Here is a 25,457-nt window from a genome sequence, read left to right as displayed (position 1 = left end):
AGTCATCTGCGAAACGAAGGTAATTACTAGAAGCGGCTGTGAGATGGTCAGTAAGGTCATCGACGAATAATATGAATAACAGGAGTCCTAGAACACTGCCCTGTGGTACTCCAGAAAGGACAGGAAGAAAGTTAGAGTTCCTGGAAGAACTACACGTTGTTGGCGAACGGTAAGGTAATCTGCGAGTAAGTTCAGAAAGTTGCCATGAATGTTGAATTTATTGTATAATTTGTGAATCAAAAGATTTTCTTTCTTTAAAATATATCTACTACTGTACACTTAGGTAACTAGGTACGCATTTTAATTCTTTGATAAAAGAGTGAGCTATATAAGAACTCTAGTTATAAGTCAAAAGAATTTTAAAATATAAAATATAATGTAATTGCTGTGCTGTGAGCGATCTAGCTGAACACAAATGCGATATTCAAATGAAACAACGAAATCTGCTTAGCTGCGGCTAAATCTTACATTTGCTTGATCAGACACCAATTTCTTATGCAACCCAAATTACGGTACGGCATTGTGGGTTATCTAACAGCAAGGCGCTTTTGACTGGAATAAACTATACTCTGTCCTGGTTTTCAAGGAGAAAGGCGGCGTATAGCGGCAGAGGAAGGGGGAAAGGGGGATCGAGTGGACAGAGAGAAGAAGTACACGCTGCTCCGAAGGCTTGTAACAGCAGTTGCTTTCCCCCTTCCACGTGATCCCATTCCCTCTCACGAGTTCACTGGTGGAGCAGTCTCGCGTCACTACTTGCGCAGACTTGTTTCCCTTCGTTTGCTCGAGAGATAACTGAGACAGAGTATAGTTGCCTTCTGAAATTGCGTGATTTAGTGAAATAGTCCATTGTTTTGTCGAAACTGTTACTAAACTAACTTGATTTTAGATGTTTATTGTGAGCTTACAGTAAGTTTTTCACTATCTGAATATTTTTCTGAATTTTTTACTGAATTCAATCATTCAATTCTTCAAATTGTAATATTGTTCTTGTGACAGTTACGAAACGTAATGAAATTTAATATAAGTGCAAATCTTGTATAAAAAATATTAATTACAAAAAAAATTGAATTATCAAAATCTTGAAAGACAGAAAAAAAATAACTTTTATCAAGGCTCTTCTGGAAATATTGAAAGTATACAGAAAGAAAAAGTTTGTTTGGAATAAAAGAAAAATACTCCTAGTTGCTGGTAACCAATATTTGGTTAAATAAGCGACAAACAAAAGTTTGTTTACCAGAAGCAAATACTTTTTAGAAATCTTCCGCATTTTTTTAGTTACCAAATAACTGATCAGATTACAACATTTATTAAAGGCAACCAAATTTTCTTGTTTATGGTTACCAAAAAATTTAACCAATTGTATTTAGTTAATTCGAAAAAATATTTTTTCTGTACGTACAATTGCCAAGGTTTATAATTCTATTGAGTATAAACTTCGACTTCACTGGATTATCTGCTTCTGATTAAGTATATTTTAATATTATAATATTCTTATCATACTGTGCACTCACCGACTGGCCTGAAGAGGTAGTTGCGAAAATATTGCACCATGAAGTAATTCCCTGCCGGAGATTTTGGGTTGTCGCCAATGCTGATTACTAAAGGGTATAGGTCGGGTTTCGACGTCACCTTCGGAGACACAGAGAAAGAGGAAATACAAATCATTGCACATATAAGAAAATGAAAGATTATTGAGTATCAATATATTTTTACAATGAATGACAGGGTTGCCAAATTTAATATTTATTCAACACATTGTTCCAGTCAAAGGAACTGAGCAAGTTACAAACTAGGGTACCAGCAAGAGTTAGAGAGGATACTGGAACCTTAGGTTAGATTAGAAATATGGATACTTTCATGTTAGGAAATAATATCTACCACACTTTCCTCGACTTTTCTAATTTAATCCTAAGGATAACAATGAATTAGGAAAATGTAAAAAAAAAAATATGTACAAATACATCTAGGAAGTATATGTAGCGTATTAAATACATGTGTGTAGCATATAAACATTGTAAAACTTTCAATAACACACAAAGTTTCTGTTATCTTAAGCAATTTGTTTAAAAAATAGGACGGAAGTGAAGGTAATACGATGGTTTTGGTATTACATACGTGTTATATTTTGAATGGTTTCGGTACATATTTTTGGATTTTTAATATATATATATATAATGATTTTCCGGTCCCTATTTATCAGTAACAAAAATGCAAAAAGCAGTGGGCAATGAATAAACGTAAGGATGTACGAATTAATGAATTAAATTTTTTGAGTGCGTCGGTACATACGGTCATTTTGCATCCTTCAAAGTGTACAGTGGGATCCACTAGTATTGCTCGGCAAATTGTCCACGACTATTTTCATGAAGTATTCTCTTACATCCTGTGTGTTTTTTAGCGATGAATTTTTATGTGTGGTGGTGCAGAAGTTGTCAACAGCTTGTTTTGAGTTTTCTTTTATTTCTTGAAGCTCTTAGTGGGTCAAGTAAAGTGCACGAACATGGTGATGGACAATTTGCATGGTAATACTCATGGATTCCACTGTACGAGGAAAAATACTCTTATCTCAACCCATGTCTTAAAGTTAAGAAAAAGAGGAATAAAGAGCCCCTTGAGAAATGTTAAAAGCAATATGACAAGTACAGGACAAACACAACACATATAACGGCTTGCCTACAAAATTTGGTTAGTAACATTGCCTGACGTCATGCCTCAAGTTGATTGGCTGGCATGCTCTGAGCCTCGAGAAGGAATCGAGCATACTTTGTCTTGAAGCAACAATCACGGGGAAAGGGCATATTAGCTAAGCCCTGATTATAAACGTGAATGGTGAGGGTGGGGATATGATGGGGAATTTGCGTATTTTGGGTTTCCTGTAAATTCTATTAGTTCATTTGATCATTAATTTGTTCTAGATTAGGTTATTTTGCTGCTTATTCTATATTTCTGTTAATTTTCGGTCGCATGTCCTCTCTCACTATCCAAATACGTATTTCAAATTATCCACAAAGGTCAAATTTCCATGTGTATGTACTGTTATAGTATTTAAAATTATTTTTTCCTAGAATAACAGACTGACCATAGCACGATTTTGGAACATAATTCACACCGAAGAGACACGCGACATGCTTGCAGGCGAACAGTCAGTAATCAATTGAACCTTTCGAACCGAAGCGACATGACAAGCTGCACGTATCACGTGTTGCTCGGACTGTGCTGTTTTCTCAATACCGTGAATCGTGACGCCTCAGTTTGTTGTTCGCGTATGCGCAGTGAATGCTTCATTCCAACGAGCTATATTTAGACTCTAGGAGTGAGCCCAACCGGAGGCCTTACAACATGTTTGAAGCTCTTATATTTGTTGGTATCGTAACGAACTCTGTGGTTCGTGGGATCGAACCAAGAACCTTTAACTATTCAGGTGGGTAATGTAACTCGCTAATCATTCATCCTCTTCATTTGAGCACTCGCTCTTCATGGTAAGCCTAATGTACTAATGACCAATAGGTACAAATATCTACACACTTGAATGGCAAACACAACACTTGAGTTTAAACCCTTACAGACCGGATCAGCATGGCTAAGCATAATGGTATACCTGTCTCTACACTACAGTCGAAGTTCTGTGAAGTCTTATTCTGATGGCCACTGTACAATAGTCTGACTTGCGACTCGCTACTTAATACGTTCTTCCTTGAAGCGTACTTCTCCCCTGCTCCATTTCAGACTCGTTACTAACTGCCTGACGCTCCGTACTCAAATCGACTGCTTGTTTAGAATTGCTCGTTTGGAACTGACCACTGACCTCTCTCCTCCCAGACATTTATTCCAACTCAATTTACTCAATATCGCCGACTCAATCTGACGACTCTTCCTTGATCGCGGTTGTTTGCACCTCTTTGCAACAATCGCGATCCAGGAAGCTCAAGGAAGCTCGGCAATGTCTGACAAGACATTCCTTAAATGTTTCGAGCTATTTCCTGACTGGAAAGGTGGAGGCTAAATGTCTGGAGTTCGGAGGTCTTTGTGCTTTACATTTCAACAATTCTACAGATTGTTACGATATAATAAAGTATCGATACGTACAATGTTTTAAGATTTGAACACAGCGTTCTTTTCACTTTATCAAGTTTTTTGATGCAGTTATCTGCTGTAATTTTCTTTCAACATCGTGTAAAGAGGCCGTGTTTTGGTCATTTAGGACGTGATTGCTTTCATTTTAAAAATCCAGCTCATAGAGGCACTTTAGTCCAATATATATTAGTCAACGTGGTAAAGTATTCTAGTGCATTGTTTCTCAACCGCCTGCCCTCGTATCAGCTATACCGAGCTGCGAAAGGTTCTGCTGAAAGTGGTTGACAAATAACACAATCCCAATATCATATTTGAGTTGTGAGTTTTTGTTTTTTAAGTCCATTTTATGCACAAATAGACTAATCACAACTGGATCTTCCTGGTGCCTTCACCAGGTATCGAACCCGGGATAACGTAATTACAAGGAGACGACGTTACCACTTCGTAATCCATATTTTTATATTTGTCAACAATCCTACACACGTAATCAAACTATTATTACTTTTTATGATTATGCTAGAACTTATTTTTCAATATTTAATTTCTTGGGTACATGTTAATTTATGCATAAAATCTTAAATACTGTAAAGGTATTTACGAGGATAATTCTTGGGCTAAGGGCATTGACTTAAAAAAAATACCGGAACATGGTTTCACGAAGGTTGAAAATCATTTCTTTAGTGTTTAGGTCTTCGCGCTATCCAGGCTGGAAAGTCTAGCGTATACAGTTTGAGGTGAGTGCATATTATTTCTCCGTTTCTCATGCACAACATGCCTCTCACGAGTTTCAATAACTTGCACAAGTTTTACAACGCGATTTACATGTATCAATGTCTCTTATTAAGTTTTTTCGGGTGACTAACAAACTAATAGATTGATTATATCGGTATTATCATGCGAACTGAGCAAGAAAGAAGTGTCGCGTGCAGCTTGTCTCTTTGGTGTGAATTCTTCCTTAGTGTAGTAGATCCTGCTTGAATCAGTCGAGATAGAACCTATTACAACTCTGAGATATGGGCCATTTTTACAGCAAAGTTACACACATTATAAAGGCAAGGAAATACTAAAACTTTCCTCAAAAACAGTGTAAGAGACGAACCCTACTCAAAAATCTAAAAAAAACATTTCTTAAAACTCTGTCACAATCTCTCAACATGGATGATATACAGTTTGTGTGAGGAAAGGAAAGTTGTCACATTCGATGAGAATAAGCCGAAAATTAAGAATAGCATTCCACGGTGGGCACCCAACCTACCTCGCTGTACGGCGGAGGGGCATGGAAAGAGCTGCACCGGCTGTAGTGGGGCGGGGGGTAGCACGACGCAGAGTCGGGTTCCGATCCAAGGTCGTCGTCGGACGTCGTGGAGTGGCTCCTGCAGCACGGCCAGCTCTCCGGCAGCAGCGAGTGGCGTCGGCGCCAGAACCCGCAACCCCCGAAGCACGAGACCAAGAAGAAGATGAGGACGAACCTGGAAAAGAGGCAACATCTACTAAACTGCTGTTTAATTTTGTACTATTGGTTTACGTAGCTTTAGGTTATTGATGATATTTATATGTTTATTGATTTTTTATGTATAAGAGAATCTTTGCTCCAATTACAAAAGGCGTACATATAATAATGAAAATTCATACGTATGTATCAATTATAACATTACAATAGACAAGAAGAAAAAAACGAATAAAAGTTTTACTTTTTATATTGTTGTTGTCATGGTAACTTGCTGTTGATTTTGTTCACTCGCAAGCATGTTATGATACAGATAAGTATATGTGTTATAATAAATAAATACAGTTATATTTATCAACGGGTATGGGGAGTTGAGAAAGAAAACACAACTGCATTGTCAATTGAGTAAAGTATATCAGTGCATATTGATTATATAAATAAATGAAATAATAATAGCATAAGTATATATACAGTAGAGTCACACTACATACATAATATACAGGTATAACACCATTAAGCCTTGTTTCCATGATAACCAAAAACTCAATATGCTGACCAATGCAGAAATTTATTTTATTATAAAACATAAACTAAACGTAACGTTTCAACCTTCTAGCAAGATCTTCTTCAGACTCTGTGCCAAGTACAAATTACACAATGTTCAAAACAGGACGATATATATACAACACAAAAATTAATTCGAACAGATGGTTTGAAACGTGGTATAGGAGCAGTGCTGTGGGAGGATCCAGAGGAAGGTTGTGGTTATGAACTAAAAGTGATCCAATATGCTAGCAGAGTACTTCGAGGTAATGAACTATCGTATAGCATTCATGAAATCGAATGCTTAGCAATCCTTTTTGCATTTGAAAAGTTCTTTATTTATGTAGCAGGCTCCAAGGTAAATCTATATACTGAGCATCAATCGTTATCATGGTTGGAGTCCAATAAAACATTAAACTCTCGTTTAAATAGATGGTCGTTAAAACTTCAAAGTTTCGACTTCAATATTCATCACGTGTCTGGAACTTTAAATCAAGCAGCTGATACTTTAAGCAGATATCCATCAACATTCTTTTGCTCCTGATTTGTATATTAACAATATAAATTTAGACTTGGAAGATGAGGATACAGTGGAATTTTGGAAGAGGAGTCAAAGGTTAGATAATTATTGTAATAATCTTAGGAAATTGAAGGAAGGAAAAACATCAAAATGCACTAAAAGAATATATACTTTACATGACGATATTTTATTTTTGAAAAATTCTCATGACGATTCTTGGAAATTAATTGTTCCGTGTTCATTAGTGGCAAAGATATTGCATAAATTACATGATAAGCAAGGTCATTTCGGATATTTCAAGGTCTACAGAAAATGTAAATTATAATATTACTGGCCAAAATGAAACAAACAACAAGGCAATACCTTAACAACTGTGTGACTTGTGCTAGAAATAAGCAAGCAGTTATGAAGATAAACAAAGAAGAATTGCACGTTTATTCCATGAACCCACATAACTTGTTGTCTATAGATCTTATTGGACCATTACCAAGATCTCAAGGTTATACTTACATAGTTTCGATAGTCGACATCATGTCAACAGTTGTAATGGCTTATCCACTCAGGAAAGCAAATGCTAAGGGAATCATCAACAAGTTAAAATTACAGTATTTTTATCACTATCCTATTTGCAACGCTATATTATCTGACAATGGATCACAATTCAGATCTCAAGAGTGGAATTTGTATATGATAGAAAATAGCATTAGACATATAACAACTTCTTTTTATACACCATTTGCAAACCCAATAGAAAGGTACAATAAAGAAATAATTAGGTCATTAAGACTGTATGTGAACAGAAACCAACAACATTGGTGTAAATATTTATCTGAAGTAATAGGACTTTTAAATAACTCAACTTCAGAAGTAACAGGATACACACATTAATTGGCCTGAAGATTTGCGGAACGTTACGTGGAAGAATAAATGTTTAATGGCTAAAGCTAGAATGCGGCACAAGCATAGGCTAAGTCAAAATCGAAATATATAAATGGAAATCAAGTTACTATTATACCTGGTGATTTTGTTTTAATTAAAAACCATCAACATATTAGTGCCTTAAATAAACAGATCCATAAACTATTTCATCAATGGCTTGGTCCGTATGTTGTTAACAATGTTAAAAATAACTATGTAGAATTAACATCATTGGATGGAAAGAATATATTAAGCAGACAAAATTCATCAAACGTTAAGAAGTTCAACTGCAGTATTGAGAAAAGAAAGGAGCTCTTGAGCTTAAACTGAAGTGTGTTCATGCAAGATTGTTCTTGATTTATTTTAAATGTAAAATGATATAATATTTCAGTAGAAGTGATAAATGTAATTAGTTATGAATTAATGGGAAATGAATTATTTGTTTGAATTTTTTCCCCGTATGTATTTAGTTCACAATGTAAGTTAGGTCTGAAAAATGCTACGTTGTGTTATGATTTGAAGGAGTTAACGTTTAACTGAAAGCAATGTTGCAGTATTTCAATCTTTTGTATTTTGTCGGCTTAACTATAAGCGATATACTTTAATTTTATTTGTGAATTTAACTATTCAACGGAAGAACATTATGAAGAAAAATTTTAAAGTTTTCAACTTTTAATTTTTTCCCTGGAGGAGGGGGAATTTATTGTGACTGTCCAATATTGACATTCACAATTATTATGAACTAATTGTAAAAATATTAAGGTGTTTGCAACACTGATACAAATTTCATTTGTTTAAAAGGTTGTTGATAAAATTTGACCATCTAAAGAATGGCTGTGAATACTATCTATCATTGTGATTGTACAAGTGTGTTAATATAGATATACGTATATTCGAAATTATGATGTGTCTACATTTTTTATTTGTGCAATCCGTGAACTTAACTAAAAAATTATTTGGGATTAGGCAAAGGCCACGTCTCAAGTTCTTGCTTTGCGTATCACACAAGATCAAGAAACAGTGGAACGTTAATGCGAAAATTCTTAGCAACCACGTCAAACATTCGAGCTGTTATTGAAAAAATATTGGTTGATTTATTATAAAATTTCGATTATAGAAACAAAAAATATAGTAGCTAAGAACATATTAGGTTATGTAAGTCGACCGAAGTAGCACAGATCTTAACATTATAATTATGTTGTAAAATCTGTAGCTAAATATAAGAAAAGTCCTTCTCCGTGGCCGTGCTGTCTAAGACCCTGTGTTTGGGCTCCAACCGCGGGATGGCATGGGTTCGAGTCCGCCTGGGTTCAGTCTCTGGGTTCTATGCCTGTTTATAGGACCGGTGGCAACTCACCATCGTGGGGAAGTTTGGGAGCTACGAGTGAGTAGCGTGACCCGGTCTCGGAAATCTTCTACAAAGCCTGGAGGTTCGACGTGCTGACCCCACGTAACCCCATCACTGGTTGAAGAACTACGCATTGCCACAAAATAATGTAGACATTAATGTCTTCATAATTTGATTGCAAATAGAAAGTTTATTACGGAATAATTTATGTGAAGAACGTATTACGGATTAAACCTTTAATATAACAAAAGTTCCATCATCAAAACTATTAATGGAATAGAAGACTCAAGAATTCATGTTGTAATTCAACGTCTTATACAGGGAATAGAATTTGTTCTATATATTATTCTTTTATTTGTTTTATTTACTTATTTTATTCATTGTCCTCCACTTTTCTTGAGAAGTGATTAGCTGTTAAATTTGTGAAGTGCTGCAGTGTGTGTGTCACGCCAGTTACAAAGCGCAAGTTGCAGCATGAAGGACCGACTTCTCCCAGCACCGAACACAGTTGCAATTAGCGAAATGAAACACGATATAGTTGCCAAAACCAACTAGCGAGCAAGAGTGGGGGACTAGCCTTTTGATTTTACACGTACTCATATCATGGCCTAAACTTTTTTCTGACACCTTTTTACAGATTTCTTAAGGAAATGTTCACTTAGCATTTCCTAGAAACCCTGTACAGTCCTATGTACATACAGTTCCATCGACCAAAATGACACCGCAACGCGCTACGAAGTCCAGAGATCCCAGGTTCGAACCCTGGTCCAGCCGGAATATATGATTGTGTTTATTCCACCATCCATTTCATCACTTCATCTCTTTTATCACGATTAACCTAAGAGGTGTAATCCAGTAATCGAAATAGAAGTTTCTTCACTAATTGAAACCATGCCTCCTCGATAGCATAGCGGCTTAAACTATGCTTCCTGAAGTCCAGGGTTCGATATCTGGTGGAAGTACATTGCTAGGATGCCACTTTAGGCTGTAGGTCCAGTCCTGGTTAGACAATCGGGACTGGGTCTAAGTTTAAAATTCCATCCGAGCTGCTATGTGCCTCGACCGGGTATCGAACCGAAACCCCTCGATTACAAGACGATAACGTGAGTGTTTATGTGTGTGTGTGTGTATACCTACAGGGTGTATCATAAATAATAGCGCAAACTGACACAGTTGAAAGTACACGATAATAGAAGCCAAAACGCCTCAGTAAACATGGGTCCGCAAACGAGCCGTTTTCGAGATAATTGCGAATGTGTGGTTACAAAACGCCACTGACTTCATCGTTTGTAAACGTCGTCCTAGTTGGTAAAATGCTAATAATGTGTGCGAATGTGTGGTTAGAAGACGTCACTGATTGTATTTTGTAAACACCGAGTGCTTTACTCCTTGCGCGTTCCGAGGTTTGCTCTTTGTTTACAAAACAGAACATTTCCGAAAGGTGGCGTTGTAATCAAAGAGGATGGATACAATCAGTACAGAGAATTGTACATGTTTGTGACTAATTCAGAAATCAACCGGGCGTGTTCGCAATGCGGAATCGCGTAGAGTATCGCATCCAGATGCAAGGACGACACTTTGAACACCTCCTTTAACAGGTACGTACTATCTGTCCAGAAAGTAAATGCTCGGTTGATGGTGGCGTTGCAAGCAAAACTTGAAATATGAAAAAATTTAAGGTCAAACGTGTGACTGAACACATCATTCCCACCTGATGTTTCTTGAAACTAACAAGGGAGGTTATCTAAGTGTCCCTCTCCGATTTCCATGAACTTGGCAGGTGTATAGAGGTGCCCAAAGGAAGAAATACGTGTTTTTTTTTTGTTTCGGCTAAAAACGGTTTTAGGGGGCAAACCCCCTCAAATGCCAAAATGAAGATAAATTGAAGTGAGCATTAGACCCCTGTGTCCCCTCCGATTTCCATGAAATTTGGCAGGTGTATAGAGGGGTCCAAAGGAAAAAATACGTGTTTTTTTGTTTCGGCTAAAAACTGTTTTAGGGGGCAAAACCCGCCTCAAATGTCAAGATGAGGAAAAATTGACGTGGGGATCTGACCCGTGTGTCCCCCTCCGATTTACATGTAAAAAACACGTACATTATCCTTTGGGCCCCTCTATACACCTGCCAAGTTTCATGGAAATCGGAGTGGGACACAGGGGTCAGATCCCCGCGTCAAGTTGTCTTCATCTTGACATTTCAGGTTTTTTTTGCCCCCTAATATTTTTTTTATTTTTTATTTTTTTTTAAGCTGAAACACAAAAACACGTATTTCTTCCTTTGGGCCCCTCTATACACCTGCCAAGTTTCATGGAAATCGGAGGGGGACACTTAGATAACCTCCCTTGTAAGATATTCTCTTTTCTTGGAGTTGCGTCCCAATATTGTATTCCATAAGAATCTCCATGGGTGACAGAAGGTAAAAAATTGTAACGGACTGGAAAAACATCTGAAAGAAAATAAGCGAGAAGAAATACGCCTCGCCAGTGGCGAAACAATTCAAAAACTTACAGTTAATTAACACTGAAGTGTCTCTGATTAGAATATTCAAGAATTATGCATATAATTAGAATTGAAACAGTCGTATAAGTTGTAATTGAAAAAATCAGATGAATCGAATCTTCTGCAATCGTTTATTTAAAAAGTGAAATACATTCGTAGGGACCAGTTCTATGACACGTAGAGGTAAATCGAGAAATGAGTGTTCTGGTGTGAATTCCAGCTAGAAAAGGGCCTTCAGTCAATGTGTTCTGGTCTTAAGTGAGTCTGCACAAAGGTACATGGGCGTCGGCAAGGGGTGTCAAACCGGTCGGTCGACCCCGCTGGAAATTTCCATTCACTTTTTTCCAATTTATGGCAATTTATAAACGAAGCACTTCATTTCAGTTCATTTTGCGTCACTGTTTAAACATGGTCTTGAGATATCGAATTTGGTACGAAACTTTCATAATTTGCAACACTGAAACTCTGCTAATTTGTAACTTTCACACGTTCCGAAGCTTCTTATACTACTGCGTTTGCTGCTCCTGCTGCTGCTACTAATGTTAGAACTAACTATTATGCAAGCTTGGTTGTAAGAAGTACTATATTATTCATATAATCAATTTATTGGATGCTAAAATAAACTAAAGTAAAACTGCTTCTGCTACTACTACTTATTATTATTAACAACAACAACAACGTAATTTAAAATACTGATTATGCAATAATTTTAAAATAACCCCCCCTGACAAACTTCTGCATATGCCACTGGTCTGTGTCACAATATTTTTGAGGGGGTGTCCGCGACATCTTCGATTCGACGCCTCCTAGGAAAATTTCTGGCGACGCCCATGCAAATGTACTCTAATAAAAATAATAATGCAGCATTAAAGAGCTCGAATGTACTCAATAAAGTAGAGAGAAAGAGGTTGGAGACATTCTTACACGTCCTATATCGATTCTTCAACCCATTTACCTGTAGAGATCGTCTCATAGTTTAATATTGTTGGTGCAGAGGACGAAGAAACACATTAAAACGTGCGCAAACTTTCAAATCTTGGAAACTACGCACACGATACAACACAAGGTGTTTCGTCATGTTAGAATTTCCCCTGCATCAACAGGGAACACACATAATTCAGCATACTTCCACCACTTATCGATTGTCAAAGACGCCACCTTTCCCCGTCCGCTGCCAAATCACCCACTCTCAAATCCGCTTTTCGAAAAGGTCACGTGATGTCGTAACATGTCTGCCCACGTGCCGGCGTCTGATTAGGGAAACGTGACTCATTTATCTGGAGCGAGACCCCACGCACGTCTAGCCAGGGATTCTTCCTGGATTTCCGACCAGGAAGAGAGAGAGAGAGAGACGAAACGCTGCTAGGGAAGCAGCCAGACTCTCGAGGGAAAGATACTTCACACTATTTCATATTCAAGTGGCTCCCTACTGCACCCAAGGGGGTCGTCAAGCAACCGAAATCTGGAACCCCATTCGCGGGGTAAAAGGGGTCCGTGCCCACGTAAATACGAGACAAGAGGAGTGCCATGAAATAATACAGAATACTTTGCGCGACGAAGAAGGGGATGGGAGGGGGGTGATTCCGATTCTAGAAAATATGTACGGGAACATTATCTATTCATATTTTGATGTTTTTGAAGTTACGAACCACCTCGCAGATTCTAATTTAGACTGTTTCATTATGACAGCAACAAACGTGCAATATTTTACTTTATGTAGTTATATTTCCGTGATCATTATTAGCGTTGTCGATCGGCTAATAATTTTATCTCTTAACCGGATGAATTTAAGTAATCGATCGATTAATCGAATTTGAATCGATTCTAAACAGTGTTTATAACTTGGAGCAAAATCAACTAACGTATCTGAACCCAATATGGCCTACCTTAGGTTTGCGATTGTTTCTAGTGGTGTACAAAGTCGGAAAGAAAAACTAGTTTCAAGATTCAAAAGATGGAACATTTCTGGACAATTATCGAAAATTGGAGCAAATTCCAAATAATAACATGGGTACAGGGAAGATTTTATTAAAAAGTTAAGTTTAGGCCATATTGGGTACATTTAGGCCATATTGGGTATGTATGTACCCAATATGGCCAAGTCATATAATTTGTTCTTTCATATCAAAATATACAACATAAATTTAAAGAAAGTACAACTATGTTGTTTTTATAGGTAGATAAGTACAGGGTAATATAAAATGAATGGTGCAACTTTACACAGTTATTATGACGTTACTATTTATGATAGAAAATGAGACAAGGCATCAATATAAAGAAAAACTCTGGAAGTTTTCTCGTCACTAAGTGGGTTTATGTTGCTTTGCCGCTGTTCCACTAGGATCGCCAGTGTTGCAAAATGGCTAGTGACCAGTAGAGGTGTATTGTGTGTTGGAGCTATCAGGAACTGATTCACTCACAATGGTGCAAAGACATTTCCACATACGTTTTGGTAGTAATGCACACCCTTCCGAAAGATTTGCCAAAGTTACAACTGTGAATTGTTAGTGTCTTCCAAACCATGGACAATGACTTGCTGTCTCGTGCATAGCATGTGCTTGATTATAGTTTGGATGTTTACACGTGGTTCCCATGTTGAATCTTTGTAATGTGAGTCATGTGAGCAAAACGTCCACAGTTTTTCTTCATGTTGATGCCTTGTCTGATTTTCTGTCATAAATAGTAACGTCATAATAACTGTGTAAAGTTGAACCATTAATTTCGAATTACCCTGTATATTGATACGCTTACATTTATTTACAAAATGACATGCGAGATTTGCACTAAGAATAACATTGTTTACAAACTTATAAACAAGGGAGTAGCATGTCACATTTTGTTACCAGAAGGCCATGGATTACACATCACAATCTGGGAAAATGAAAGGTCCTTTATCATCCTTAGTGAGTTCCATACACAATACGTGAACATACGAGAAACAAATGGCACATTTGCGCATGTTTTCACGATATATTCCTATGTACACCATATTGAGCCCGCCTTATATAGTGCTCTTTTATACTTCGTTATAAATAATACTTTAGATTAAAGTCTAAACTAAGTACATTGTTGCAAAGTACAAATTATGAGCTATCATAATATGTACTAGAGATATAAGCACCTATCACTTGGAAGATGTAGTAAGTAATAACTTCACTATTAATATTACATCACGTAAGACACAATCACGAGGTTCAGCTATTTCGCTTCTTTGTCTTCAAGTTACTGGACCATAGGTTCAGCCAACAGGTTCAATCACGTCATTTAGACATTCTTAATGGCATATTAACGTCAACTGTTGAATTAACCTTACAACTACTTTGGAACAGAAAATGAGCCATATTGGGTACTAGGCCATATTGAGTTCAGGTACCTTATATCCACGGAATCTGTGGAGCAAGGCCGCGCATAGTGGCAGAGAAGAAGGAGGATCGAGGGGCAGAGCGAAGCAGTACACACTGTTGGGAAGGCTGGTATCTGTAGTCCAGGCTGGTGACGTTGGGTGGTTATGGAAAGGTCACCCCTTTACAGCTCATATTTGTGTTATATCTTAAACTTTAAATGCATTTTTCAAATGGGAGCTAAAATTATGCTTCACCCAGTATAAAAATATATTTTCCATTTGTTGTAGGAGTGAAAAAAAATACATCGGAATGCATTTATGTTGGTGCAAACGTCCAACATCTTTTAATTCCTCCTGTATAACAGGAGCAATATTGGAGAAAATGACTGATAAACCTTGTATGGCGATTTTCTTAAAAGTTGGGAAAAGGAGAGCTGTTTGTAGCAGTTTGCTTTCTCCCCTTTGCTACTATTTTCCGCTTATTATAAGCCATTCGTTCCGAAGAGAGAGTTAAAAGCGTGTAGACTCGTTTTTTAATACCGAGCTAATGCTCCTTTATCGCGAGGAATAGGTCAGCGGTGCTTTCTTGATGACGTCACGCAACGTCATATTGTACTCGACTTGCAATCGATATATGAGAGCGGGCAAGCTGTAGCAGTCTTCTTGGAGCGTTGCCAGAGAATGGAGGCCGTTTTGCCTGAACTCCCCCTCTTTCCCCATCCTTCCCTCCCCCTATCTTATCCTTTACTCCCACTGGGATAAAAAAAAATCGTGTTGTTTTCTTGGGATCCTGATTCGCCTCAGCGTGGGGGAGGGCTCGCTGGCCAGCCGTTCGAGTCTCTCGGAGCCCGAGGCGGGGGGGAAAACGCTGCTAGTGACATCTGTACGTCCCGAGAGTTCGTGTCATTGTTCATTTGTTATTTCTTCAAAAGAGGTCTGGACTCGACATGTTTTTGGCGTTCTTGTCAAGCTAGGGATAACTGCAACTCCTCCCCCCCGAATAAAAAATTACTCAATTGCATGAAAAAAGTTATTCCCTAAGGGAAAGGGCTTGTTTCGGGAAGGGATATAATGGTTATTTTCAGGCAGGTTTTGTCTACATTTTACCCTATTTTTTCCTTATTTCAAATATAAATGGTCACAATATGCACGATCGTGTATAGATTGGCTGGTTCGATCCAAGAGCACTTTCTAAATTTACTTTTTGTTATTTAGAGTTGATTTTCTGCTACTTTTGGCTAATAGTGACTACGAGGATGAGTGATTTATAGACAAGAGTGACCCATACCCATGCCTAGGCCGGGATTCGAACACGGGAACTTAGAAAGTCGAGCATGGCCATCGGAGAAGAGCAGTGAGAACAAGATTGTGGCAGAGAGTTACAGAAGAAAGATAATTTGGCAACACTGACTGTCAACCATGGCTGCTCTCATAGCGAGATTCAGTGCACTACTAAAAAAGAAAGCCCCATATCTCTGAAAGTAGCATTTATTTCCTTGATGTTAACATAATCGGAAGGAGAAATTCAAAAATGCTATGTTGGATGCACTGGAAGAGAGCTTGGACAATGCGCATGCGCGTGGCGTCGAGGAGAACGACACATGCAGATGTTTCGCACTTGAGTCTCGACCAGCGTTGAGAGAGGACGCGAACTTCGAATGAGAAGGCAGAGCCATAGTGCCTGGTTGAGCTGCGGTCTATCAAGGGAGTGTAGTGTCGTTTTAAGATGGAATTTATTGTTTATTTATTGATTTAGTTTATTTTACTTCGCGTTTTGTGCCTCTTGGCTAATTTGCGAAGATGGGGATGAGTGATGAAATTGATGAATGGACATTCACAAACAACCAAGCCCGAGCGGGATTCGAACCCGGGACCCTTGGCGTCGCAGCGCGATGTGCTAACCACTCGGCCACAGGGTCCGGCTTCAGATGAAATGAGCAGAACTTGGTTGGTTGGTTGATTTTGTGTTTTAAATTCACTTTATGCACAGTAAGGCTAATCGGGACTGGACCTAGAGTTTAAAGTGGGATCCGAACCACTATGTGCCTCCACCGGGTATCGAACCCGGAACCCTTTGATTACTACCACTGCGACATCGGGGAGGCCTTTGGAATGAGCAAAACTACTGCATTGGTACAGAGGGGAGGGGTTCTTGAATTTGAATCAAGAACATGTATTTTACTTGACTGATTGGCTGATTTCCTTAATTTTATTCCCCTTTTCTTACACTTGTGGCTAATTGCAAAGATGAGGATGGATAGTGATGAGGTGAAATTGATGACACGTCACAAGCCCCACAGAGGATTATATTGATTGTGAATCCAAGCGCCGGAGCCTCGCTAGCCTGCATAATGCAGTCCAGGGTATTCTGCGTGGAAGGAAGATTGGCATTTGGTTGTCTTTGAAAGGGTTACCCTTAACACCTCGAGGGAAAATTGTGCAACAGGTTACTTTGTAGAGAAACCGTACATAGAGATGGAGCTAGTCTGCTTATTTTGAAGGCACGATTCGAAAGGCACCGAAGTCAGTCTAATCCGACGTCAGACCTGACATTTTAAAGTAGGTCAAGAGCTTTCGTGCCGTTAGTCATTTCAAAATAGACCGCTGAGAATGTCGTCAAACTTGCCAACTTCACTCTGCAAACATTTAGGTTGGCGTGGCTGACGATTTGAACGTATAGCAAAAACAGTAGGCTTCTTTAATTAACGTGGCGTGCCATTAAAGGTTTCATAGGGTTATGTCCCCCAATGCTGCAGCTTCTAAAAATAAAATAATAGAACATACGTATAAGTACAGCAAAATATAGCAGTGTAGTTATATAACTCGCCTACACTTACGATCATAGCGCTCCCTTTTGCATCAAAGTACGCTGACGAACAATGCGATAGAAATAATTTATAAACATTGCACCCCATTTTGTTTTTGTATGTATAATATATGTTTTTCTTTAAAAAAAACACTGTAGTTAATATTTTCCAAGGTCCCACACAAAGGAAAATAAACGAATCAATAAAATTGATCAAAGGGCACTTTCAAATAACACCCATGCCTTGGCTGTGATTCCAAACCGGAACCTCGACGTCGTGGAGCGCTGTCTGCGAGAAGGATGCAGGAAGGTGCATCAAGGAACACAATTGATGCATTACAGTACAGCTGGACACGGAAATAAATACTCACTCGCATCATAAGATGCACTTTGGCGTTACCTTTTTAAATGACATAAAAAAATGATTCATAGCAAAAGTAAAGAAAACACGCTTTAGTGCATCCATCGATCCATTTCTAGTGCACCAAATAGATTTGATGCATTAAGATTTTAGTATTCTGTGTGTATGATAGACTGGTTAGAGCATTGCTTACGAATCCAGGGTCTTTAGATTCAAATCCTGGGTAAGACATAGTCTTTCCTTGGCGTTTGTTCACTTATATAAGTATTTATTCATCATTCATATTCGTAATTAAACTAGAACGCGTGTTAACAAATTAATAACAAATCAGGAACGCACGCAACAATTGACCGGAAGCATGTTAGGACATGTTCCAGCTTGTTATAATACCAGTCGGATCCCGTTCTATTGCACCTCGATTTTCGTCTCATTCTCGTCTCAATTTTTACATTTTTAAAATTCCTCCTCGCCGCCATATAAGGTACACATTTACATATAAGCCGCACACGGGATCCGACATGACACGACGCATTCCTGTCAAAGTCTCTCAGGGAAGATTTTACCAAAATCTCTTATGGGAGGCCGCACATCGGACAAAACATTTGACTCGAGTCATTTTGCTGCAGGTTGCGAAGTTTGCGACAAAACAACGAAAGTTCGTGGAACAATTTGCGACAAGACGATCTGCGCATGCACAAATCCATTCACTTCAGTCACATGCCTCTAATCACAGACCAGAAATGGGGGCAACTTGAAGACAGCAATGAAATCTAGTTATTGAATCTAACACTAAATGGTTAATATCGTGCTTTCTAACCAATTATTTGCTACAAAATTATTCAATTCAAATTTAAAATGAAACATCTATTCTACGTACACATTGATTCTGCTGTAAAGTTATACTTATAATGCATCGTTACCCGCTTCCCAAATTATAAAAGACACACCTAGACCTACTGCGTAAGTGGACAAAATTTGCAATCAGATTTTAGATAACAAACAAATGGCTTGAATTGCCGCGTCGTGTCGCGTCGGATCGGGGCCTCCCAAGGTACCTTTATGGGGCCTTCGAGATGCGTATACTTTGTGTATACTCCGTATGCGGGCCGCAACCTGTGATGTTAAAAGGACTGATGACATCATAAGATTAGTCGTGTGTTTTGGGGAAATACAAGCATTTGAATGAGCGAGTTGTTCGAAAAAGAGATCATGTAAATGTATTTATTTCAGAGTAAGAATAATAATTATTATCGCAAATTAAGCATAGATATGTACTGATCAGTTGCAAGTAAATTTATACCTTTCTATGTAATACAACATTTAATAACATGTTAGTAAAAAGAAGTGTGTTCAGCCAGTGAGAAGTACGACATTTAAAAATTTGTGCATGATAATATTAATTACACGGATGCCGAACCGGTACCAGTAGTATAAGCCGGAGACACATTAAACTCGTTTGTTTTCAAATAAAAATCATTGCTACTTACCTCATATGCATAGCGGAAGATTTTTCAAGCTGGGGATCACTTTTTTTCCCATGAAAATAGCGTTATTTTTAACATTATAATAATTTATTGGTCGTTGCTAATTCGGCGCGCAAATTTTGACTCACGTTGTCTATCGTCAGCTGATATGCAGTATCGTCACCTGATGTGCAGTGTTTCCAAACTTATGAACCGATAAATGCCGCACAAACTATTCACAAAAGGTTTTTAAGCAAAAATTGAGGCTAGACTCTACTTTACGTCCTTACCTGCATGGTGATTGCTTCTTTGCGTTCGCGGTGCACGATCGTGGTGCGGCACCCGGCATCTCTTCGGGTAAGTACCTTTTTCTTTTTACAATTTCTGTTCACGATAGCCCCACTATCCATTCACGGGGTCGAGGTATGCCTACGAGGTTAGGTTAGGCCTGTTAGGTTAGGTTCCATTAGCACTCATTTCGCCCCTAAATATGTGCTTCATCATCTAAAAAATTCCTCAGTACGTTCAATTGCGCATATCCGGACAACATCGGTTTTTCTCGATTTACTCCTTCAGGAAATTTTTGCTCGCTTTGGGATTTACATTGTTGAATTCCTTATAAAATAAGCTTTCCAACGATATATGACACGATATATGTAAGTCTAGAGTCTTACCTTACATTGGGGGGGAAAAAAACCTGCGCACACGTCATCTTGTCAAACTTCCGCGTGGTTGCTACACTGTGAGGGGGTTACATAACCGAACGCACGGAACATTTGATTCACGTAGTCGACGGTAAAGGCGGCACGAGCTATCCTACAACGGAGATGCATGATTGACGAAAAATACTTTATTTACAGGCAAAATACGTTGCACGGTTCTAAAAAACAATTTCCCTGGCTTTAGAAAGTCCCCAAGAACGCAATTCCGAAAGTACTTTCTCGTCTTTTCTCCTGTAAATTTTAAGAAATCCGTCTCCGCCTTATACTACTGTTACCGCCGAACTTTAACCACTAACTATATTCCTTTATTTAACACGAAAATTGTTGATAGTTATTTATATGTCCATATTACTGCTCTTACGTTGTCTGAAATTGTGTAGTTCAAAGTTCAAAAGTCACGTCTTGAACATCTTTTTTACTTTCTACTTCTAGCCACAGGAAAAGATAATCACTTAAGTTCTTCAAGCTATGTTACGGTTCACAAGATTTATGAAATTGATGATATACATCACGTGAAAGAAATATAATGTACGTTAATATAATTTTAGTAATCTATTTCACAAATACAATGTGGATAAATTTGTACCTTTGTACTCAGTAATGGATGCTATATTTTCCCTTTGTTGATTATTTCTGTCAAAGAGAGTAAGAAATCTTCATGATTATTGCGATGTAGTTAGTGAACTATAAAAAAATGTGTTCTTGCGTCACCAGCATTTAAGGTAATTGGAAATTTAGAACGAGAATCTGTAGACAAGTTGCTAAAGTGAAAATTTACAAGTACTGAAAGAATAACGATTCGTTTCGTACACTTGCACAGTCAGTTATTGTGATTTCATGTAACCTATTTGCTTTATTTGAATTTATGCTCTATGTAAAAGAAGTAGAGCGAAATTTTATCTCAACCTGTTCTTAACATCACATGTACAAGGGGAAAATATAGTTATCAACTCATACATATTTCAGCGAATTTTACTTGGTACGATTTCAATACATGTTCAGGTACAATTACAAGAAAATTGTCGTTGTTAGGGATGATTGAAACACACGCTTATATTCCTAAAACGTACGCCGCATCCTGGAAAAAGAACTTGTCTCTTGATTTTTACTATATCTACCTTGTCTTTCGAAAAGAGATAAGGATTTTAGAATACGAAATTCTTCTAACAATATCCTCCTGATAGAACATAAGGTTTTTTTTATTGTGTTTTGCTTTGGACTTTTTAATTAAGGAAAGTTGCTTCTTGCTTGCATTAATATTCTCATTTTCCGTGTGATTGTAAATCCCTTTTCATAGGCTTGAATTACTGTTAGATCATTTACATTTAGTGTTCTTAGCATCCACGTATTTCGAATAGGTTAGGCTAACATGTTTGTTGCGTTAGTATGTGTACGCTTTCTCTCCTTGCTTGATGTAAAAATGTTAATAATAAAACTGATTTAAAAAAAATTAAAACCTACAATCAAACCAGTCAAGCTTTTGCAGCCAAATATTCACCGGATTTCTAGAACATTATAAATTTATTCAAATTACACACGGGAATTGAGTTTCCAAAGTTGGAAAGTTTATTTAATACAAAATTCTAATCTTACAAGCTCTTTCCTCAACCTTCTGTACGTAAACTTTTACAAAATTATCTTGCATGCATAACTTGAATCGTAAGTGTTTATTCCACAGCAATTCAATAGCAATTATATATTAACGATGATAAACATACTTAGAGTAAGTTTCAATTGTAGGATAAAATTTTATCTCTATCGCCCTTTTTTCCTTGGTAATTTGGAAAATAAAGGTACGTTATGCAGAACGGTAAAGATTGGATTTTAGTTTCATCAATACTATTTACATATTTTCTATAGCCACTTAACATTTGAAATGTTCTTGATGTGATAGCAACGTTCTGAGCGAATAAGAAAGGACGATTCAGTCAGAAAAATAAATATCATACTCTTATAATACACTTTGTTAAATGTTGTAAATAGACTACACTTGACTAATTCTGTGACGTCACGGAAGCTGCTGTGAGTCCCCTATATAAGTATCTCGAAGGCCCCGGTCGGATCCGGTGTGCGGCTGTCCTAAGCCAGAAAATCGAACCTTGGAAAACGCTACTGTAGCCTGACGCCTAACGTAGCCAACGGAGGTTTCTGTACATGAAAACGAGGTCAAGAAATCCACCCACACACGTCGTCTGTAGAAGATACTGTATTTCCATATCGATTACCCAGTCGCAAGGACTGGAACTGAAAACGAATAAATTTTTGGCTTCACCTCCAGCGATACTCTCGAGTTTTCGGCCATCATTTATAACACAATGATCGTAATTCATTGAAGCCTTTTTGGGGCAGGTCTTCCCGGTGTCGTACTGTCTCGTTAAGTCAATTGTTTTACCGCAATGCAAGCTAGGCGTCTTGCCAAAACACCACCACGTCTGACTGGCGAGGTATCGATTGTCGGCAGACTCCGAAAGCCATGCTGGGGGAAGACGTGGATGCTGGCGTGCGGAAGGTGGGCCTTCACGTCATACTAAACGACCATGAACTACCGTGTCTGAATAACAGGCCCAGAGCTGTTCGATGAAAGGTGTTGGTTTAGGGAAAGTACCAATTTTTCTCCTAAGCAGCTGTTTCATGACTCAAAATACAGAAGTGTTTTGGACGATGCAACGAAAAACTCCAACAAATTGAAACTTGAGATATCATTACCATTGGGAATTTTGATACCGGTCGTTTTCCGACCATATGTCGAGAATAATTTAATTACACTGGATGTACAATTAATTTTTTGTATGAACTATTATCAAGTCAACTTCGCAGGGGTGTAGAATGATAACAGTATTACATTACATTGTAGAATTTTTATTCCAAAGAAGAATTATTTCGAAAAAAAAATCATCTTCTAGTCCTAACCGTGGCGGAGTGGTTTTCACAGTGTGATACGACACCAGGAATCCCGGGTCCGAATTCCGGGCTAGACGTGGATGTCCTTTGTGAATGTGCGTTTCTCAATGTCATCCTAATCGTCGTGATTATACAAAAGTGGAAGAAAAGCGACGATAAATAAAAAACAAATTAAATATTCTTCTTCTTCTAATCCGGAGACAAATTCCGTGGATGAGTGGTTAGCACAGAGCGCTACGACGCCAGGGGTCCCGGGTTCGTAACCAGAGCTGGTCAAGGGTGTACTTTGTGATTGTCCCTTCATCGATTTCATCACATCTTCACTCATCCTCATCTTCGCAATCAGTCAGAAGTAGCAAAAAGCGACGTTAAATAAACCAAATCAATCAATCTTCAAATTCTGTTGGTAAGAAAGAGAGAAACTGCCTACGGTAAATATATTTCTTCTTCGATTTTTTTTCTGCAGCAGTGCTAATTCGAAAAGCGCGTGGTTGGAAGCTTTCCGGCGGGAGAGGCTTCTCAAATTTAGAGATCTTACCCTTCCCACATGCTTAGAAAAAAAGGGGTCAAGAAAATGTGGGACGTTACCCCCCCACCCCCTATACGCCTTCATGGCGTGGTGCTATGCACAGGGGAGCCCTTTACTTTTTTTTTTACCTTTTTACATATTTCCAATTAGAATCGAGCTTACAATAGGTTTAAGCAGTATCTCCAATTCTAGTTTGTTTCATGCCGTGAGCGGCGTTCGGCACCTCCGGACACGAAAGTGAACGATGACTTCCGAATACAGAAACGAAAGTAAACGATGACTGCCGAACACATTCGAAGCGATCGGCGATTCGTTGCTTTCCAACCGCTAGTTCAGAAGAAGCCCGGTAAAAGTAAATATTATTTCAAATTCCACTTATCGAACAACAACCCTGCATGCCAATTAGTTCATTGAGGCCGAGTGCTTTCGCTGATTCCTGATACGTGGAATTCCAACTGGTTGTATTTACTCTTTCTTTCTGTGCTTATTGTTACATTCACGATGCATCCAATGATCCTGTCATTGTCTACTGCAACCAACACTGAGCACCAAGGAAGAAGCCAGCGTTCCAAATGGTTACGCTAATTCGTTTTAAACTGATCAATAGCAAATATCCGCAATGGCCATCACAAATTGACATCGAAATTCCATTACCTATTTATGTGCGTTTAATGTTAATGGATATTGTGTGTCGTTGGATTCACTGCAGCAGATTTGAACAGCAGGAAACAAATGCCACGTCATTGAGGCAGATAATCATGGCACCTTGCTTCTTCTCTAGTGATGGAAAATACATTGATAATCCTAACGTAAATTTAGATTTACATGAAATACAATAGCAGCAGACAAACTCCCATCGTTATTATCAATATCATTTCTTCTATATTCTGTAATTGTTGGTGAGCTGGAATTGGGCTGCTTTTTACGTTGCTCTTTGACGTCGCGCTACGATGTCAGGGGTCCGTTGTTCGAATCCCGGCCTGAAGCGTTTTTATCCGTGTCCCTTTCATCAATTCTATGATGATATTATTGATATTACTCTCCTCATCGTCACTATTAGCCAAAAGTGGCAGAAAAACGACGTGAAATAAACTAATTCAATCATTAGGGCGTCTGACTACCATGCAAGAGAGCCGGGTTCGATCCTGGCGGGGGAGAATCGGTACTTTTTCAACCTGTTCAAGCGGCTCCGGTGCCAACCCAGCGTCGTATAAAGTGGATACCTGGAGGAAAATCTGGGGGGTAAAGGCGGCCAAGGGCGTGGTGCTGATCACACCATCCCTAGCTCGGCCGAGATCATGAAAGTGTGTGGTCCTTACCTCACACCCCCATACGTCTTCTTGGCGAGGTGCAAAGCACAGGGGAACACTTTACTTTTTTACTGAAGAATTTATATTTATTAGATGCGTTAAGTGAATGTAATAATTACACAAATAATTTTAACTAACTTGAACTGAAATATTGATATATTTGATTTATTGTGCTTAGGATTTCTGCCACTTCTAGATAATCGTGAAGATGAGGATGAGTGACGATGTGATGAAATCGATGAAGGGACAATCACGAACAAATCCCAGTCCCGGATTCGAACCCAGGACTCCTGTCGTCGTAGCACGCTCCGATAGCCACTCCGCCACGGAAGTCGGCTTGAACTGGAATGTAACCATTGCACAAGCATTGGGAACATGATGAATCAACATCATACTTACACTTCTTGTCGATGTAGCATTCATAAAGCATATTGCACCCTCATTTCACGATCCTATCGGTTTAATATAGTCAAGAGTCTCCGGTCGTGGGATTGGATCTGATGCTCTGCCAATGATTGTGGCTCCACATCTTCTGCGTATTGATTCTGAAGGCCTCTTCCTCTCTCCCGGAGCCTGTTGAGCTTTGATAATGGTTTTTCTGCCGTTAGTGTAACGTTGCAGTGACGGAAACAGGAGAACAATGGCCTCTGTTGAAATCGTCACTTCAGTGTAC

At 38.4% G+C, this 25,457-nt stretch overlaps 1 protein-coding gene across 1 annotated transcript in view; it reads right to left on the bottom strand.

Moving 5' to 3' along the window:
- Positions 1–25,457, bottom strand: part of LOC145998724 (uncharacterized) — a 106,440-nt gene that overhangs the window by 18,966 nt on the left and 62,017 nt on the right. Inside the window, exons 4-5 of the mRNA XM_083135238.1 lie at positions 5,330–5,543; positions 1,512–1,629 (exon numbers count right to left, since the gene is read on the bottom strand). Coding sequence (XP_082991364.1) covers positions 1,512–1,629; positions 5,330–5,543 — 332 coding nt within the window. The remainder of the gene's footprint in view (positions 1–1,511; positions 1,630–5,329; positions 5,544–25,457) is intronic.

This window comes from Lepisma saccharinum, chromosome 14, assembly GCF_977018435.1.
Source record: "Lepisma saccharinum chromosome 14, izLepSacc3.1, whole genome shotgun sequence".
NCBI classification, from domain to species: Eukaryota; Metazoa; Arthropoda; class Insecta; order Zygentoma; family Lepismatidae; genus Lepisma; species Lepisma saccharinum.
Note: the sequence above shows the minus strand (reverse complement) of the source record. Positions and strands in the feature narration are given on the sequence as shown.